Source organism: Mercenaria mercenaria, chromosome 2 (genome assembly GCF_021730395.1).
Source record: "Mercenaria mercenaria strain notata chromosome 2, MADL_Memer_1, whole genome shotgun sequence".
Lineage (NCBI taxonomy): Eukaryota > Metazoa > Mollusca > Bivalvia > Venerida > Veneridae > Mercenaria > Mercenaria mercenaria.
The window spans coordinates 101,245,372-101,266,677 of record NC_069362.1 but is presented as its reverse complement, the minus strand read 5'-3'; the positions used below and the strand labels follow the sequence as shown (position 1 = coordinate 101,266,677).

The 21,306-nt window shown below is 36.1% G+C and overlaps 1 protein-coding gene across 3 annotated transcripts in view; it reads right to left on the bottom strand.

Annotated features, from left to right (window-relative positions):
- LOC128555314 (protein transport protein Sec31A-like) overlaps nt 1–17,605 on the bottom strand; it is a 32,469-nt gene extending 14,864 nt beyond the window's left edge. For 2 of the 3 annotated variants that reach the window (XM_053537382.1, XM_053537384.1), the window contains exons 1-18: nt 17,389–17,560; nt 14,049–14,175; nt 13,556–13,645; nt 12,938–13,133; nt 12,522–12,617; nt 11,945–12,082; nt 10,590–10,732; nt 10,182–10,293; nt 9,403–9,555; nt 8,384–8,524; nt 7,480–7,704; nt 5,948–6,022; nt 5,270–5,368; nt 2,830–2,889; nt 1,986–2,112; nt 1,355–1,533; nt 620–746; nt 45–193 (exon numbers count right to left, since the gene is read on the bottom strand). In XM_053537382.1, the coding sequence (XP_053393357.1) occupies nt 45–193; nt 620–746; nt 1,355–1,533; nt 1,986–2,112; nt 2,830–2,889; nt 5,270–5,368; nt 5,948–6,022; nt 7,480–7,704; nt 8,384–8,524; nt 9,403–9,555; nt 10,182–10,293; nt 10,590–10,732; nt 11,945–12,082; nt 12,522–12,617; nt 12,938–13,133; nt 13,556–13,645; nt 14,049–14,161 (2,223 nt within the window). In that variant the 5' untranslated portion in view covers nt 14,162–14,175; nt 17,389–17,560. Of the gene's footprint in view, nt 1–44; nt 194–619; nt 747–1,354; nt 1,534–1,985; nt 2,113–2,829; nt 2,890–5,269; nt 5,369–5,947; nt 6,023–7,479; nt 7,705–8,383; nt 8,525–9,402; nt 9,556–10,181; nt 10,294–10,589; nt 10,733–11,944; nt 12,083–12,521; nt 12,618–12,937; nt 13,134–13,555; nt 13,646–14,048; nt 14,176–17,388 lie in introns of all 3 variants that reach the window. The other variant, XM_053537383.1, reaches the window with a different exon arrangement.
- Between the last annotated feature and the right edge of the window lie 3,701 nt (nt 17,606–21,306).

The following is a 21,306-nucleotide window of genomic DNA, read 5'->3' as shown; positions in this document are numbered from 1 at the left end:
AACTGAAAGGGCAAACTATAAACAGGGACAGTATAATCATTTACCTGTAAGGCCATTGGTGAGTTACTGCTCTGTGTCGTATTGAACCAATTTTCCACCATTTTCTCAACATTGCCAGAGCATATATAACACAGACCAGCATAGGGAGATAGTTCTCCATTTCCTTCATTTTCTAACCTTGCTGCCAAAGTATCTAAAGAGAAAACAATGTTTCCATTACATCTAAGTTAACACCTTAAAAAACTTCAGAAAGCACTAACCACAGTATTCCTCTTTTCACTTTAATAACCTTTCCTGAGAAATAGTAGTAGTGGTATCAGAATATTATCAATCATCAATGAGTACATACGCATTGCCCGTGGATCGACTCATGACCCCACCAATCTATAGATAATAGCGCTTTCCGTATTGAACTAAGCAAGCAGACAGTATCAGAATAAAGTACCTGTAACTCATAGAAAGTGCTCCTATGTTCATCCTAGCTGAAATAATACCAAACCTCTTCATTACTTTTACAACAACTTGTTTCTCTAAAGTACAAACTCAAGAAGCATGTTAACATTTATAGGAAAGTATCATTTTACCTCCTACGGATAATAAATTTGTACATAGATCTTACCACAGAGAGTAGAGAATTCATCAGCAGGAGAATATGTGAGTATAACTGCTAAAGCTTCCTTCCAGTTGTCCAATTCACAGCTGTTCACTACCTGCCTCCAATCATGTGTTACAATTGCAGATACCAACTGAAAAATACCATGCATTGTACATCACACATATCAGTTTCTTATTTGACAATAAACAGGAAATACTGAATAACTGATTCTGATACAAGTTTATTCAAACACTGAAAACACATTAATAGATTATGATGTTTCATCTCCCCAACATTTTTTGAATTGTAAAGTACTTATGGTTAAAAAAAATACCACAGGTTCTTACATTTCTGCCAAGTATTATCTTGGCCAACAGAACTAACTTACAACTTTCCAATAGGTTTAAAACTGGATGGCAAATGGCACTAGGTGCAAGAATGTGACGTCCAGGAGAGACTGCCTTGGTAAGATCAAACTCACAATCAGCAGAGTGGTGGACTTAAAAAGTTTTCATTAGCAAGTCATATGTGCATGATGTAACAAAACAAGATGCGTGTATGTTACTTACTTACTTCTTTACACATTATTTCTGTTTCTTCACTTTTTATAACTAAATAGAGTAACACAGTTTTACTGTTTTAAGACTTCTTCTGTAAGAGGTGGAAACATTTTGTGAGAAATAGCTTCGCATTTTTCTTTAAAGAAAACTTACCAATGCCTTAATTCTAAATGACTACATTTACATATATGATACTAACCCTGCCCAAATTTGTGCCATTTTTCTGGAAGTATCTCTGCTGTGTACGACTGAGAAGTTCAGGTCCTCCAGCTATAGCCAGCAGTATTGCCTCGGCCATTTTGTTCTCACACAGACACATATCTACACCTGCTTCAAAATTCCCAGTCAGTAATGCTTGACATAACAAACCATCCGCATCTGAATGAATTACAACACACTTCATGAACATCTGAATGAACTGCAACATTTATAATTATTTGAATAAGTTACAACTTGTATCAGGCAGCTTGGCAGTTGTTAACCATTTTTAATTAGCTAAAGGTTCACCAACTGGCCACATTTGAGTGGCTGTCAGAGGGATTCCAACCACTTACCTTCCATACCTGAGGCTGATTGTTTAACCACTAGGCAGCCATGTATGACTTGTCTTCTTTATTTCCAAGTATGAACAAGTACATATCTCAGAGACGTCTATTGTAATTGTTAAGCTATCAAGTGGAGGGTTTCAAATAAGCATTCAGCTTCCTACTCAATCCTGTATGCCTTTTTGTTTTATGTACATGTTATAAATAAATTGTGATTAATAAAATATTGTTTAAACCAAACTATAACTACCTAACTGAACTCCAGTAACAATTTTAAGCACATACCATCAGATGCTGAGAGACTTAGTGGAGTTTCAGATTTCTTGGAAGCTTGAGTACCAGACAGACCTATCTCATCAAATGCTGAAGACCCTCCATCTGAGAAATGTAGTTCATCTCTGCTCCCAGGTGTCTGAAAGGTATTCATGTTTGATGCATGTTCTATTATTTGTCTACTCTTTATTTTATGTCAAGGGGCCTCCGTGACTGAGTGGTTAAGGTCACCGGCTTCAAATCACTTGCCACTCAGGGCGTTGAAGGTCGGTGGTTCTACCAATGTGCCTGCTCGTGATGAAATAACGCACGGAGGGGCACCCGGGGTCTTCCTCCATCATCAAAGCTGGGAAGTCCCCATATAACCTATAATTGTGTCGGTGTGATGTTAAACCAAACAAAATAAATAAAATATTTTGTCACACCAACACAGTTAGGTAATATTACGACTTTCCAGCGTTGACAGTGGATAAATACCCTGGGTGCTCCTTTAGACATTATTAAGGCACAGGCAGGCATCTGTAGATCCAGTGATCTTACACAAGCCTGCTTGATGACGGCTACCCATAAACTGCTTGAACCTGTTGGCCACAGAGGCCCAACATGCTCTTTTACCAATGCATTGTACTATCACCATACAAGTAATCATTAGTTTTACATTATTATAAGAGCTTCAGGACAAAAATAAAGTGAGTGAGTTGGGGTTTAACTAAATCCTAGTATATTTCCTATTGTAAGCAGTATGGGAGGTAGTGGTACTACAGTCATTTTTCTATCTAATTTTATTAGCTCTTGTATCAGCCAAAGAAGTATCACTAAATTTATATATAATTACCATTACTGTTTTTATAATTACCTTAGAATCCACATTTGGTGAGGCCCTTCCACTACTTGACAGACCTTGTAAACCTGGTTCCTGTAAACAGATTCTAATCTTTATATAACAGACTCCAAAATATACACTTTGTACAGGTGAGAACATTTTTCAAATATATATGTCTGGTATATCAAAGCAAAAAACTCAATACTGTGCAAGGTACCAAAACACACAAATCCAAAAGGAAATTTATTACTGATCAGGAAATCACAAAGACTGGCAACAGAGTGACCAATTTAACCTTTAGCCTGTTGGCGGCAAGTGATTATGCTTTTGCGACCAGTGCACACCAAGATCAGCCTGCACATTCGTGCAGTCTGAACTCTGATCATGGTCTGCACTGTTTGCTATTCAGTCTCAGTGCTCCAGCTAGGATTAAAAAAGGGCAGGGTGCTGGCACTGAAAAGGGCACTTCTGGGGTGGTGGTCGGTCCGGGACCGTGCTCCCCCAGGAAAAAAATATAACTGGTCCATGCATACAGTGCATTTTAACATACTTTAGGCATGGAATTTGGCATAATTTAGGCATGTTTTTTGGCATACTTTAGGTATGGTCCTTTAATAGGCTATGTCTGTCATCTCTAATGCACCTATTTATTAACTAAAAATTCTGCTGTTTGTATTTTACTTGGCATTGATTTTCAACTTGTAACATTTCTTTGTAATTGCATACTGAATAACAATATCTATGTGTTTAGGCCTATTTTACTTGTTACAATTTCAGTACACATCTTCTCCATGTAGGCTACTTGATATTTATAAATTAATACCTGTAACATATTATATACAGAAAATAAAGTTTAAACTTCCACTTAAATAAATGAAATCGGGCAAAGTTTTTAACTTACAACAGTCTAAAAGCAAGTTTAGCACTTGTAATAGACATATTCCGGGTATCCAAAATTTTATATCCGGATATGGTTACACTTTTTTCTAAAAGTCGTCGAATGTCCAGTTTAAACAATATTTTTGAAAAAATATTATGATGCAAAGACAGTTTAACAGCATTTCACAGTATCTGACATTAAAGTGTACCCTGTCATTACATCTTAGTAAACTAATTTCAAAGAAATCTTCATGAAAAATCGGCAATTTCACATAGCAGACGACAACTTACTTTCGATTTCAAAAACTTGTAAAACGATAAAATCAAAATATTTTCCTATTTAAATTTGATTGTGATTGATTTTTATTAATTACATATAAATGTCTGTTGTCTGGACTTAAGTTTCAGTTGTGTATAAAGGGGTATTTACGACTATATTACCGAAAACGAAAGTACACTTTGACAGGTGGCGCGAAATGATAATGATTTCAGACTGGTTTGCAAACTGTTTTAACACTAAGGTTCAGTGATTTTAATGCTAGTGGAGCAGTCTAAAATATCATGGTCTGCCTCGGGCACGATTACAGCAGGTAATTGTTTAATTGTTTGCTAATTATGTCAATGCCCCCCCGGCGTGTATCACTCGATAAAAAGGGGGCAATAAAGCAGTGTATTATAATCACTGTGGCAAAAAAGGGAAGTTTGGCTAAAAAAAAAAGAAATGAATGGTTGTAAAACGAGCAGGGTGCCTGGAGGGGCAACAGGGCGGAACGAATTTCGGAACGGGAGATGCGCCCTGCTGTAAATAGCCAGCTGGAGCACTGAGTCTGTGAGTCAGTAAATTACAGTGAACACCCCTTCGAATAATAAATGGTACTGCCCAAATTGAACAATGGACTAGTCCATTTTTGAAATTTAGCAGGCTAAGGGATAAAATACTTGCTCAGTTTCAGACAGTTCTTGCTATTATCAGATCAGTTACCTACATGTTAAGATTCTCATATCAACTACTTAACCTTTAGCTTGCTAAATATCTAAAATGGACTGGTCATCACTTAATTTGGGCAATACCATTTATTATTCAAAGGGGCGTTCACTGAAAATTTACTGACTGAATAGTAAACAGTGCAGATCAAGATCAGCCTGCACATCCACTTGGTCCGCACTGGTCACAAAGGCAGAATCACTTGCCACCAGCAAGCTAAAGGTTAAATGTATGTTTTGTTTATTTTGGTTCAAAGTAAGACCAACACATTCCAGGCCTAATAGCAACTTTTAAGTTTTTATGGTGGAAGAACACCAAATGTTCACCTCAGCGTAATACTTCAGACAAGGGCAAGGAGCTTGATAGAATCACTGACATTCAACTTGCAGCTGTAGCTTACTCACATAGCTGAAACTCAAAGACAGTAGGGGTAGGCGACTTGATATCAAGGACCCGAACTAATCAGCATAGAAGACCCCAAATAATTTGAAAGCTTTCTCGAAAGGTATACCATCAATATCGTAAATCCTAAACTTTTTCTCTAAAAACAATGAAATTTAAAATGAGTAAAATTGATATACAGGAGAACATGTCGAAAAATATACAAACCCCAGTTCCAAGCTGGTTCATTTTCTGTACAAGTTCATTTGCATCTACTCCAGGTCCTACAGATTCATTCAATCCCTCGGACTTAGTGTGCTGAGATACCTGTAAAACACAAACAATATCAATAAAACAAATCTGCTTCTGAACATGAAACGGTTATCCATTTTTGAAAATCTACCTGTACCATCAACTTTGCACATTAACTAAATGATGCTGAAATATCAAAATATGGTCCTACATTTAAATACATGTACTTTATAAAAGGTTACAATATTAAATAAGTATGGCTATGTTTTTATGTGAAATTCTCACATATCATTTATTCATCAGGCATTATTAAAGATAAATCAAGACTCTGTACCTGTCAAAAGTTGTGATACAGCAACATTCTGAATTTCAACTATTCTAATGCTTATCAAAATGTAAGTTTGTTTGCTTTGGGTCTAGTAATGTTTTTCAACATTGTATCGGGCAGTACAATACTTAGTTATATAAACAATGGTGTCTACTTGTAGCAGTGAGTGCAATGCCTAACTTTATAGTGCTGCCTCACAGGAATATCATGCCAGAGACACCTAACATAATACCCCACCCATGCAACTTCTTAGAAAGGCAGCTGTTATCAAATAGACCAGCATCTGATATTAAGAAGAAATTCCACATATTATAATGTATGTATACCTTTGTGGCCAGTTCTGTCTTATCATATCCAAGCATCTGAATGTATCGCTCCCTTGGCTCCTTCTCAAAATTCACCTAAAACATCAAACTAGAAACTTTAAAATACAGAGAAAACATACAAATGGCAACTAAATGTGCAGCAATGTTAAAGTAACTAAGCACTAGCGTGGTGGAACCTATGCTCGCGGTATTTTGTAAATATATTATCCTTTTAAGAAGCAAGAAAAGATTATTATTTCGATTTGCCTATGCAAAAACATAAAGTTATCCTCCTTTTATCGAAACATATTGTTGATGTGCTTCATCACATGATTTAGTCATCTTGTGAGCTATCGACACAGCATACGTGAAAATGTGAAATTTCGCCCTGAAGGGAACCTATGCTGGCGGTATGATATATCTATCAAACTAAGAATGAAACAAAATTTCAGCAGGCTAAAAATGAACAATCAAGCATATGCGAGTATAATATTTGGAATATTACTCATTTATTATGTGAAAAACAAAAGAAATGAGGACAAAATTTAGTATGTGCCTCTATGTGTATATTTCTATTACAGAAATGGAATCACTATTAGAACAAAGCTTAAAAACGTATAATAATGTAATATAAAAACAGACTGTTCAAGAATTAATGATTCAAACAACGACAGTGATTAACTCACTAATGTTTCCTACACTTCTTTGGTATGTAGGATAATTACTCCTCCCTACATCTCAGCAAGAGCCATTTGGACTTCGTCAAAATACTATGATCAACATCGATCTTTTCATGGTTCGACAGGCACTCGTAGTGTAGCCTTGCGTCACATTCATCACATATTGCTCTTAAATGTATCTTATATCTGAATTCAATACATGATTTCTAAAAGACTAACTTTAGCTGGGTGATTTTGACGTATTTGTCTGAGATTTGTGCGACGAAAACAGATTGCGTAAAATGTATCGGTTGCTGTATACGTCACGTGAGCGGCACGCGCGGCTATCGCTACGTTTGTTGTAAAGGCATTTCACAACTGGTTGGTGTTGAACTTAGTATGATGAAATATTTTTATCTGTGCTTCTGCAGAGAGCGTATTTATCGAAATACCGCGAGCACAGGAATACCGCGAGCATAGGTTCCACCACTCTAAACAAGTTTTTTAAAGTCTTTTCAACATTCTATTCAATATTATAGAAAAAAACAATAAACAATCAAGAACTGTCACTATTAGTGACAAATGCCCCGAAGCGGACACGAAAAAAAACACACATCATTTTCACTTGAGACCTGGGTCATAAGCGCAATACACATTCTCAATATGGTTAACATGTGTCAAATCATTTTCAAATCCCCCTATAAATGTTGAAGTTACAGCCCAGACAAGAATTTACATGAATGCACGCATTCACACACACACGGACGGACAGTGCGATTTTAATATGCTCACCTTCAGGGGCATAAAAAGGCAACTCATATTTAAACTTTCTTGTTTAGAGAAATTAGCTGTGAATAATTTTACTTTATTTACAGTGAACAAAATACAACCTACCATTAAAAAGTTCCATATACTTTCTTGCATACTATCACCAGAGTTTGCTGCTTTCATAGCACAGAATTCTACATGCTGATTATTGTTTAATGCTTGTTCTAACTGCAATGACCCAGTTACCAGATCTGTTTCCGTGAGAACCTGACTGATTGTAACTTGTCGACTCACAGGCTGCTGTGGATTCTGAGGTTTCACATTCTCAAATGAAACCAGTTTACCACCAAACTGAAAAATAACAGTAACTGCATACACATACTGTAAAATCATTTAATTTTGTCGTCAAGAAATTTCGTGGTTTTGTTCAAAGCGGCAATTTCGTAGGGATTTCACTTTAAACATAAAATGAATGGGAATTTTACTTGTTTGTTGGGATTAAATTTCGTGGATTGACTCAACTATGAAATCCACGAAAATTTGTCCCCCTATGAATATTAATGATTTTACAGTTTGTATTTTCTTAAATCACCTGTGCATAACTGCTTGTCTCATACCTATTGCCAATAACAGAAGACAGAAATCTAAATTGCTAACAGTTTTATTTGTTTGACTAGGTTTGACGTCACCTGCAACAGAATTTCAGTCCAACAACTGTGGTCATTTAACCTTACCAGTGTTTGTGAACCTGAATTCTGTATCAGTACTGCCTTGTTCTCCGAAAGAAACTTTGCCACATGTTTCAAAAGTGGAGGACTAATAACATCTAAGATACTGTTTTCTCTCTCAAATAATCATGAAAACAGTGATCTGGCTTGTGACCTCTTGATTAATAGTCTTTTGCTCTACTTACTGACCTAAATGCGTGGGTTAAACACCTGGAGAAAGTAACCTTTTTATTTAGAGTAGAAAGATCCTTTTTCATTCAATACATCATGATCTCATGGTATGCCACAAAGTTATAACTTACACCAAAGTTAGCTCCGACTGGTTTTTTCAACCATTTAGGTGGTTTCTGTAATGGCATGACATTCTGTTCTTGTTGCTGTTGTTGCTGTTGACTGTGCATGGCTTGTGTGAAAGGATCGGAAGAATGAAATGATTCTGTCACCTGTAAAATAGTAAATGCGTTTTAAGTCATGGCAACAGGGTTTCAGTGATATGTTAACTTTCCAGTTTTATAGGGTGGAGGAACCCTCCCTGCCTACATGGACATCATTTCAGGCACAGTAGTGAGGAGAAATGAGCCGCGCCATGGGAAAACCAACATTGTGGTTTTGTGACCAGCATGGATCCAGACCAGCCTAACCATCCGCGCAGTCTGGTCAGGATCCATGCTGTTCGCTTTTAAAGCCTTCAGCAATTAGAGAAACCGTTAGCGAACAGCATGGATCCTGACCAGACTGTGCGCAGGCTGGTCTGGATCCATGCTGGTCGCAAAGCCACAATGTTGGTTTTCTCATGGCAAGGCTCAAATGTATTTCAATGTCGGTGACCATAACCACTTGGTTATGGAAGCCCCTGCATAACAGTACAGATGAATTAAACATACATGACAAAACAATTAGTGGAATATAATAAATTATTAACAAAGGAATAGTTATCTTTATCTTATTTTTTTTCAAAAATACTTGCATCACCATAAAGTATGGTTCAGTCAAAACCTCACTGTCCCTACGTTACTTAAGCCTAACAGCAACTAATAGCTGAAATACATTTACCGATGATTCTTCAAACAACATAACAGTAATACATTTTATACCAGGAGTTGCAAATACAGACCAGGATTTTCAAAAAATTCTCAATGATGTACAAACAATAACTAAGTGAAGATAAAAAGTAGGCAGATATAGTTTTTTTCTTATCTCCTCTCAAGCAGATACATATCTATCATCATCAGGATTACAATTAGCATACCAAAATACAGATCACATATTTTACTATTAAAGTGTCCCAAAAAAATCTAAAATACCTTCAGATGGCATTTACCTTGTCTGTCTGTTGAATGGGATGTCCACCTCCCATCAGAGAGTAGCATGTGATACTGCCATCAAATGATGAGCTAGATATAACATTTGGATTCCTTGGACACCACTGTACATCAAAACTCCATTGATGACTGGTTGGAATCTCATATACAACCTGCAGATAATAGGAAATGAAAATAACATACTATTTCTAAAGCAAATACAAACAATTCTACGTATGGTTTTGAAACTAGGGACTGCTAATTGGAAATTCAGTAAAACACATAGCAAAGGAATTATTAAAATGCTTTAGTTTTACACGGTATCAAGTTATCAAAATGTAGAACATATAAGGCGGCGCAGGAAATTAAATGCTAATGTGAACCTGTGCTTGAGCCGCAGATACTCGAGTGAGTGACATTCCATTATATTTAAATACTGAAGCTGATATATAATAGCAGTCAGCAGACCTAACTATGTCTCTTGTTTCTAGCCAGTACTACTATAATTTATTCTCAACGAGAAACAACTTCCTAACATCAAGCAAAGGCTGAAAATTAATTAAACTGCCCACCCTTAGAATCTTTGATAATATATCACAAAGGACATGTGTGCAACAAGGAGTAATTCAATCCCATAATCACACAATTTGTCTGACATCATGAGAAATATAGCATACTTAAAAACAGTTTCAGATTTATTTTTTACAATTTTATGAAATCTGTAATGATGCACTGCATTAAGATTTTCACAAAAGAATGATTCATTCAGTTTTCTGAGATTATTTAGATTATTTCATACCTCTCCATTCTGTACAGAGCTATTGGGATTCCAGCATAGGATCCTGTTGTCCTTGGCACAACTGAGCAATAAGTCTGGATCCTTGGGACACCATGCCATACTCAATACACCTCTGGAAATGACAAATACATCTTCATCAAGACATGTCATACTTAAAAACACTATGATTATTGATTAGTAAGACTGAACATAAATGGTTCATAGGTAGGTCTGAAACTTAGGCAGCAGTCATTAAGACTTTCTCATTAATTACCAGTAATTGTACAGCAAGTGTTGTACTGAAGAAAGATCGATAACTTTTGTGTCCATCATTGGGAAGTTCAAACATCTATGAGCCACTTTTTCTTTGATGGTCTTCAATTTTGTTTGAATGAAGGAAGACTGGTAACAATAAAATGAATGTGTTACCTTTGATGGTTTTCTAAAACTTTGACAGGTGATGTGGCATATCTCAGATCCCACAGCTGTATAACAGGTGCATGGTCATCCTCTGATGATAGACACATCTGTGTAGCCACCTCTGGGTTCCAAGACACTAACTTTGGTTTTATCTGCAATAAACATTAATGTCACAAGTGTTATTTTTATCAACAGACATCAAGGTCTTCTTTCTCTGACATATCTAGCTGAGTAAATCAATCACAAGTGTAAAGAATACTAAAATAGACTTATTACATCTACAGTCCATGATTTTTATTTTACAAAGGCATTACATAAAGAAGTCTGTACAGCGTTACAAGTATCTCTCAGAGAATTACTTCAGGTAATGCCAAGCACCTGGTTAGAATAAGCTGCCTTCTGCAAGCCAGCTGGATGGCTTCCTTCCTCACATGAAGTAATTCTACACCCCAAGTGAGATTCCGAACTCCGAGCAGCAAGTGATTTTAAGTCGGCAACCTGAACCACAAAGTATTTATCATCATTAAGTGTTAAAGTCTAATGAAAACTATACATACCGTATTTTCCCGAATTAAGGCCCCCCCCTCTAATTAACGCCCCCACCCGTTTTGGAGGGGAAAAAAGTCAACAAGAACGAAAAAAAATCACCTACCTCATTTTTATAAGTCCACAAAATAAGTAATTTACAGTAAGTATCCAATGTATTAAGAATTAAACACACTTTTAAACAGTACATGTACCGTAAATCCAAAACGTTTATACTAAGTACGGTACGTATCCAATCATCAAATAGAAAATTAAACGGTAAATCCATTTTTGATTTGTTTTTGCACCACCCGCGCACAAGCTTCCTGTGGACTTTAAACAAATTTGCGGCAAAGTGTTAACCTTTTCTTCGGCAGTTTTAATAACTTTTAATTTAAAAGCCGGCACATAAGCAGCGTGTCAAACCACTGACATTGTGTATTGCTACCCGCATGTACTAAGGAAAATATTATCGGAGTACACAGCTGTTTGGGTATGATGACGTAATGTGTAATGTCGCGAGCGTGTCACGGAATACATGAGGTACTGTATAAATTTTAAGACACACTGCATTAAATTGGATGCCAAATAATTACGTTTTGGGGGAATTAAACAACACAGAAACACTTTACAGTTGGTTTGAACGATGTTTTTAAGTTTTGTAAAAATTTTTATTTTTTATTTTTTTTACCTCAAATGAACTCTTTGGAAAATGTAACGCCCCCGGGGGCGTTTATTCGGGAAAATACGGTAGAATATGTACAGTAATGATATACTTAAACATTTATTCTAACGCTTGAACCTAGCCATTTTAATGCATGTGACACTAAAAAACTTACCCTTGACATACTATCGCTGACTTTTATGATTGGTTCATTTTTGCGTAGATCCCAGACCACACATCTAGCAGTGAATGTGGATGCCAGGATATGTTGTACTTGTCTGTTCCATGATACACACGCAACTTCCTCTGGCGGCTAACAGAAACAGAACTCAATTATTAATAGGACTACTAAAAGAACATAAATTTCAGCTTCAGCTAAGTACCTACTATACATACTTATATTAAACTTTCATTGATAATGATCAGGTAATTCGAAGAGAAAAATTGACATCCATTTACAAACTTTAATATTAAAGATAATTGTCCATGTGGAAATTTTTTAATTTCATCGTATTCAGCATTAGCAAAGGCTACTTATAAATATTTTTATATACTTTAGTAATAACATCTAGTATCTTTTGGAAATTGGTATCTGTGATGTTTTGGTTTAATTAAATAAGCCACAGAAATAAACAAACATGTGCAAGTGCTTTATTTAAATACATCTGAACTATATTCTGTGATATCTTAATGTAATCTCAGTCTCAAATATTTATGCAATATACTGACATGCATTATCTATGAAAACTAACCTGTGATTTTGCACCTGGAGTCATCGGACTGTCTGGATTATTCATGTCCCAGATGAAAATCTCTGACTCGGCTCCACCTGACACTAATAAATTATTCTGGAAAATGAGAGTGAAGTTAAATGTTAACATTTTCATTGGGTTTTTTTGTTATTTAATGATTTTTTAGCATTACATAATGTTCATAATGCCCTGCAAGAGTTCCTGGATTTTGGATCAATATCATAAGATTTTCCCATATGAACGAGAACACATGCCAAAATCGTTCAAAATCATTCCAAAATTATTATCACAGAAATATTAATAGATAAAAGTTGCTACTTAAAATATTTTTTAAAATTTTAGAAAACACATTTCGGTTAGCAGCAATCTCATAATGAAATCTTTAATCAAATTTTTTGTAAAACTCAGTATGTTACCTGAAATGGGTTAAAATCCAATGCCTTAACTGCACCAGTGTGTTTGTCTTTTTTGAACATTAAGCAGTCTTGATCTCCCTTGATGAACTTTGAGGCATCATAAGCCATCAGCCCCCCACTGTCTGCTCCTCCAACTATCACACCATTGGGAAGGTCTTCTGTTACATCGTAACATCCCCACGCAACTTTGTGAAATCTGGAAAGTATGCAGCCACAATAAAAATCAATTGTAAATTCTATGAGTATTTTAATCTTAGACATTAAAAGATTTTACAATGTAATTTCATTATTTTGCATATAAATACTGTAATTAACTAAAACTTATAACAACTAAATCAAAATCATTTTAATATATGTTTTTACTAACTCTAATCAGCAAGCAAAAAAAGAGAGAATCACATTTAGATGTTAATAAGGATGCCTGTGATATATCTGCAAAATAAAATCTTAACAAGGTGGCTGAAATGTGAATTAAAGACTATAACTCCTGGGAATATCCAAAGTAACTTTCGACGTCACCTACCCAGGTAAATCAGTTCAGGTAACCTTAGACACCCTTTTAAAATGGATAAATTTACAACAATCCCTGAAAAAAAAATTTCATGAAATCATTCAAACCTGCAATCTGATGGTACTGTTGCCACTAAGGGCATGTCCAGTGAAGGGTCTCCAAGGTTTAAACTGTACAGTTCCAAGGCTGCAGAGGTGCTGAAATTTATATCAACACTTTTATTAGTAGGTGCAACAGTTCAACATATTCACTAACAGCTGGGATGAAAACTGTTATATCTTCTATTACAAAGATTTTAGTATAATGTGTATATGCAACATTGAGAAACATCAAAAGAAATAAATGGAGTATCAAACTACTAGTATACTGATTTTATTCACCAATCACCATAATTTAGAGTTTCGGTTAATTTATTTCATCTGAAACATTGTTCTTGCACTTCACAGGGAAACTTTGCTTAGTAGTTTCTCAAACCCATTTAATGTATGTCCAGAGTAGTCAATTTTGAAGATGAACTGTACTCCTCACAACATAATTTTTTGTATGGAATTTCTTATGATTCTTTATTCTTTACTAAAAAGGTTGAAAGAAAAAGGTTACCTAAATGTGGCATCTAGTTGCTGGGCAGCTGTTCCTGCAACCATATAAACTGGGTGTTGTGGCTGGGGCGACCATGCTATATTAGCGGTACGACCTATTTCTTTCACCTTCATACTGAAGCTGAACCCTGTATGAAAATGTTAAAAAAATGAAAATTAAACTACACTTTCTTTATTCTGAAAGTAAAAGCATTTCTTATAAATGAAGATTGAGGATAAGCAAAGATTAAAACTTATATAAAAGGTGAACATGACTGTAATAAATTATTAAATAATGTGTAGAAAACAACATAACCATGAACAATAAGTAGACCTCTAGTCACTTCTTACAAAAAAGGAATTAGCTAGAGGTTTGGTAACCAGACCTCTAGACCCATATGGCCATGTAGTCAATTCATCAATTGCAGAATAATAAAGCAAAATAATGCACAGAAAACTAATACCAGAATATCTTTACTAGTTGTTGTTTTTCTTAACTTTTACACAAAAAATTGTCAAATTATCCAGTACTGTTGGGATCTGGTAAGTAGGGAAAAACGTCTGAAAAGCTTGACTTTTACATATTATGTATACAACATGCTTATTTGTATGGATGGTTTCGTATGGATAACTAAAATAATCGGCATGAATTTCCAGACACGATTGTCATGCCAATAACAAAAATAATTGGCACAACCATTCTGCGAATAACGGAAATAATCAGTAGGGTTGTCATGCATATAAAGAAAATTATCAGCTTGATAGTTGTGTGGATATCCTCTACCAAGAATTCAATTAATTTTTAAAGCAAAAAACAAGTTTAGGTGATCAGTTTACACTTTTAACACACCAAATGTCGTATGCCACTTTTCCATAATTGCTTCAAAAATATTCTTCTTCTTTTTTCCATTAATATGCAGGGCCCACTCTGGAGCATCGTCGCATATGAAAACTATGTACAAGTTAGTTGTGATGAGCAAACAGTGAAAGATAAAAAGCGATAAAAGATGATAAAAACCCTGTATGGCTCTATTTGTGGGGGCGACAAGCCCGGCCTTGAAGGCGTCCAAGAGTTGGGCTGTGGCGACTTGCTCTGGCAGCTGGTTCCACAGACGAATGCCAGCTGGGAAGAAGGAATGTTGGTATCCTGCTGTCCGGCAGAATGGCAGCATGTATCTCATTGTTCGACCACGGATTGTAAGCGCCGATGGATGAAGGAACTGTCCACAAGGGATGTCTATAAGGTCATGGATGATCCTGTACATCATCACCAGTCTGTTACTGGTTCTTCTCTGCTGTAGAAGAGTCCAAGCCTAGGCTACCTATCATCCGACTGGTACCGCTAATGGTTTTGTAGTCACCCATCACAAATCTGGCTGCTCTTCGCTGGACCGCTTCCAGCTGCTGGATGTTCCTGCTAGTCTGGGGGTCCCATGCGGATGAGGCATATTTAATGATGTGTCTGCAGGGCTCCAGATAATTTTTTTGGCCAATGAGTATTGACTCAACATATTTTTGTGAATGAGTAAAATGGTAAAATCTGAAATTGACTAGAAGTAATTTTACTCCTGGAAATTTATAAATGTGAAAAAAGCCATCAGGGCACTAGACAACTTTTGGGGACAGGTACCCATACCCTCAGGAAGGGGAATTTTACGTCATTTTAAGACAAAACGGGGAAGGTTTTAACCATATAAATGATATATATGCTAGCACTTTTCACACTTATTAATACTGTTTTCAATCATGTCTAACTAATATAACATATTGCAGCAGTAACCTTCCTTAGAGGCACTATAATATAACTTGAAAAGAGTTCATACCTAGTTGTGTCAAACAACATTTTATCAGGGGAATTTGCTTGTGAGAAAGGGGAAAAAAACATATTATTTTATGAGGGGAATGGGGCCCATATTCGGCCCCAAAAATGGCCAAATGAGTGCCCTGGCCATAAATCAGTTTTATAACATATTTATTGGGTGTAACATCCATGCATTTGTTTGCAGTTTAGTTTCAATTCATCATTTAAGTTTTTGCTTCTTTTTTTCCCTTAAAGGCTTGCTTTGGCTTCACACTCGCTACCGAATAAAATAGAATATTCAATATACCTTTAGCTATGTTTTGGGGATCAGTTTTGTTGGTTTAAAGAATGCGTAGAGTGCTTTTTCACTTACACATTCTTAGAAAGCGACATTTTTGTTTATTCCACACTGAAGTTGATATTTTAAATCCACACAGCTTTAAAATAAACTACCGTACCATCATTATTAATTCCCAACTATTTGATATACGCAGACATTGAGTGTAAAAAATAGTTTAACCTAGGTTTATAGAGTACCATTCAATGCGTGTGTACGTTCAACGTGGGAGAATTAATGCCGACTGTGCTCTGTTACATATAGCATCCGGACGATTCAGATTTTATTTATGCCAATAAAAAGTCATTGCGTACGTTTCTGTTATTTCATATACGTTTTTATACGCTTTAAAATTATCAGACATGGGTATATGCATTATTTCAAAGCGTAATTTACGCTAATACGCTTCTTATCTGGAGCCCTGGGTCTGACCGGGCTGGTGTAGCACTGTGCCTTTGTTTCCCTTGGGCATCTAGATATGTTCCGTCGGAGAAAAGCAAGTGTGTTGTTGGCCTTCTTGGTTTTGTCCTTGACGCATGTGTTCCAGGATAGATTGTTAGTGATTGTGACTCCAAGATATTTGCCGGAAGTTACTTCAGCTAGGTCATGGCCATGGATGGAGTATTTGACTCTGATTGGGTTACGTTTTCTAGTAATTCTGACAACCTCACACTTGGAGGGGTTGAATGACATTTGCTAGTCCTTCTCCCTCTGCTGCAGACGATCAAGTTAATCCTGTAGCGCAGAAGCATCCTGTTCTGTGTGGATTTTCTTGTATAGGAGACTGTCGTCTGCAAAAAGGCGGGATGTTGATGACACTTTCTGTGGTAGGTCACTGATGTATATAAGAGCAGAGGACCAAGGACAGTACCTTGTTGGACACCGGAAGTCACAGGTGAAGAAGATGATGAATGTCCCTCAACAATGACCTTTTGACTGCAGTTGGTTAGAAAACTCTAGATCAACTTGAGTCTTGAAGGTATTCCCGTTGATACCATAGTGGTCGAGTTTGAATAGGAGTCGCTGGTGTGGTACCTTGTCGAAGGCCTTGGAAAAGTCCAGCAGGATGGCATCTATTTGTTCTTCTTCGTCAAGTCCTGCTCACTGACGGAGAATACACATTTTTATGATAAATAACGCAAAAATTCGAGGAACTATCTCTAGATTTTAGTTGACACTGACAGTTCATCTGGCTTGGAAATTATGAGCCGGTAACTTTCTTACCTTAAAAGTACGTGTTCGATATATATGGGTTGTGCACTTCTGGGGTATTGAATCAATTGCAAAAGCTTATATAAACTTTTTTATCGTAACTGTCTTGTCATAATCGAATAAATACCAAAATATTCGATGAATTGTCAAGACGTGGCATTGACACATATCCCACAATTCATCGTTCCGGTTATCGTAATTTCTTATTGCTGTTATGGTGACATTTCTTCGTCGGTATCAGAGCACTATTAAGTAAGTTCAACTAGAGGTTGAAATACACTAAATAGCTGTTTTTCTTTATTCTTTAATATAAAATCAAAGTATTTTATACTTCTTTGATAATTGACATATTTCGATTGGCTGCAGCACACATCAGGACCCGTTTTGAATGTCTGTAAGTTAAGATTTTCTTGAAAAATATTGTTTGTCAGTGCTGAACAAAACTCGAAAGGAAAGTGGGTGTCATATTTGATGCAAGAAAAATAATTTCAGCTGCAAAATCAGCTAAAAAATGAGACCCCAAATTGTAGTGGTAGTGTATGACCTAAGTATGCATGACAAATTATGACATGTTATCATTTCATTGTGAAAATGCTATCTACATGTCAAGCATAGATCTACCATATGTCATTTCAGCAGAAAGAACAAGAGCACCGCCTTGTGGGTGCAGACGCTCATCTGATTTTTTTTGTCTCTGTATCATATAAATATTGACCTACCCGTGATTTTCTAAGTCCAAAATGGGGCATAATTCTTGCAAAAAGCAATGCAGAGTTACTGTACTTGCTGTGCAGTGTCAGCATTTGACCTAAACATAAAACTTAACCAAGTGTCAGCTTTTAATGGCGAATAAGTTTTAAAGCAATAGTTTTGACCGTAAAGGAGAAAAGTTGACCTAAACATAAAACTTAACCAAGAAATCTGATATTTTCGAAGTCCAAAAGTGGCCATAATACTCGCAAAAAGCAAAATGGAGTTATGTTTCTTGTGGTACAGAGTCAGCTAATGATGGTGAACAAGTGTTGCACGTTTTAAAGCAATAGCTTTGATAGTTTATGAGAAAAGCTGACCTAAACATAAAACTTAACCAGGCAACGCCGACGCAGATCAAGTGATGACAATAACCCATCTTTTTATCTCAAAAAAATCAGATGAGCTTCTTTTTCTTCTTCTTCTTCTTCGTCGGCGACTACACTGTCAGACCAGTAGCCTCGATGAAACTTGTGGTTTGCTGCAGATCCTCAATGCCTCCATACAGTTTCTGGTGGATTGAGGTATCTGTCGGCAAAGTCGCAGCATGCTCCTGCCTTTTACATCTCTGAATTATATGCTCCAAAGTCTGATCTTCCTCACCACATGGGCAAGCTGGCGATGATGCCAGTCTGTATTTCTTGTACATGTGAGCATTGAGCTTGTTGTGCCCTGAGCGGAGCCTGACCATCATCACTTGTTCAGACCGACCAAGGAGATGAAAAGCATCTTCCTCCACCCTTGGTTTCGTTAGTGCCTTGATGATGGTGACTTTCTCCTTGTAACTCATAGGTTTTGTTGGTTGTTCTGACTGAGCTCCTAGCTTAGCCAGTTTGTCTGCCTCTTCATTGCCTGCAAGTCCACAATGGGATGAAATCCACTGAAGTGCTACTTTGCAGGTTATACTCAGGCTCTGCATTCTCCTGGCTAGCTGCGGAGTTTTATTGTTGATCATAGCTTTCATGACAGACAGATGAGCTAAAAATGAAATAGAAATAAGGAAAATAGCTCTACATGTTATAAGGGGTTAAATGCCTCTGCTACTATTTTCTATGTAAAAATAGCAATTTATAACATATTTTATCAGCATTTCTAACCTTTCACTTCCTGTGAGACTACCCTTGTCTTGAAGGTCTGTCTTTAGGCAATCAAAAGGTACAAAAATATGGGGTTGACTGTAATGCAGTGAAAACATGATCACGTGACTGAGACATTTGATGAAAACGCTAATATTATGTAGACAGACATCAGAAAATACCTGCTTTCACCTTTACTTTTTACAAAACAGTTTCGACTAAATTTTTGAAGCATATAACGTAGCTTAAAATCATCTGCAGACATTCCTTTTTGTAATCAAACATCAATAAAGCTAAATATATCTGTCATGTAAATGGCTTTTACTAGGCGGGAAAATTGCACTACATGTATATATTGATATGGACTAAATTCGAGTAGACCACGGAGGCATATCCGGCTACCTTCATGCCTCCAGAGCCAAAAAACTGATGACTATTTGAATCCGCCATTATGCGACTACCATTTCTTTTCACGCCAATTTCCTGCTTAGTGTCTGTATGCCTAGATGTTTGCATATAATCAGAGATACTATGGGTTTTGACAATTTATGATTACAATTAACACTAAATAGCTGTTCTTCTTTATTCTATATGAAATTGACATATTTCCAATGGTTGCAACACATATCAGGACCCATTTTAAATGTCTGTAACTTACATTTTCTTGAAGAATATTGTCAGTGCTGAATAAAAAATCAAAAGAAAAGTGGACCCTGTAACAACTTTACAAGGGCTGCAATACACAACCGAGGACCCTTTTAAACATTCAATGTAACCTACCTTTTCTTAAAGGACATTGTCAGTGTTAAAGAAAAAGTAACTATTATTCTTTAGAATACAAATTTATTCAAAGTATGTGCATGGTAAAAAAGAATATTCGCTATTTACTGACATACTGACCAGTACTGACTAGAACTAGCTAGAACAAATGGTAACCAATTTTGTATTTTTCTATACTGAAACCTTCATTCAATATTGACTTACTAATGTATAAGTTCGAGTGGCAGAGTTGACTTTTGTCCAGCCAGAAGCACACACATATACACACACAAAGTATTTTTGAAGAATGGGTTGGAGAGTAGGTAATAATAAATCAGGTCAAAATGGGACTAAATCACCCCTCTGAAGTACTGTGACCTTTAGACCTTGCTTCTGATCAAGTGCGTTTGGTGAACATCCATTAAACTGTTCAATGAAAGTTATGGTCCGAGAGCTCACGGACTTTTATTGCAACAATTGAGGCCAAAAGAAGTTTATACATTTTTGGAAACAATATTTCATATCCTCTACGAAAACCCATTTCTTAAGTGTCAAAGCCGTGCCTATCTATATTGTGTTCACTTATGTTTGTGATAGGGGAGGTAAAACTCACTTGTGAAAATATTAGGGGGTAGGGTAACGTTTACGTCTACCATTTTTTCACTGTTTAATTACAGTAAATATTTGATTGTCAGTAAATGTATATATGTCAAACAATGACAGCAATAAGAAATTCATCAAAATGGAATGAAAGGCAAACTTGATATTCAAGGTCAAAGGTCAAATTTATGTGAAAATCACAAAGATTGGCAAATTTGAAATTTATTTTTATTCTCAGAAAATAGTTTGTCATCATAAGTCACTCATCTTTGTCTATGTAATGTGTATATATCAGCAAAAATCAGAAATACAGATATTATTGCAAAAAGTCAAGGTCAGTCCTGATAACTGAAGGTCAAAGTTCATTTTCATGACAAAATGTGAAAACTGTTAGCTTTACTTTTTTCTAATCTGTTTAATATGTCTTCACATTATTAGCCGCTGAATTTAATTCGTTTTAATGCTTGTATGTCAGGCAAAGTCAGCAGTGCAGATGTAACCCCAAAACTGCCAAGGGTAAAGCTAATATCAAAGGTCAAAGGTCAAATTTGTGTGAAAAAATAGCTTCCTGTTTAAAAAATAACAGATACCTTTTTTCATTATTAGTAATTGCTCGTGATTTAGTTTGATGTATATATGTCCCTAAATGTCAGAAATGAAAATAAAGTCTGGAATGAGTCAAGTTCAAATGTGATATTAAGGGTCAAAGGTCATTTTCAAGTAAAAAAAATGAAAAATAGCTCTT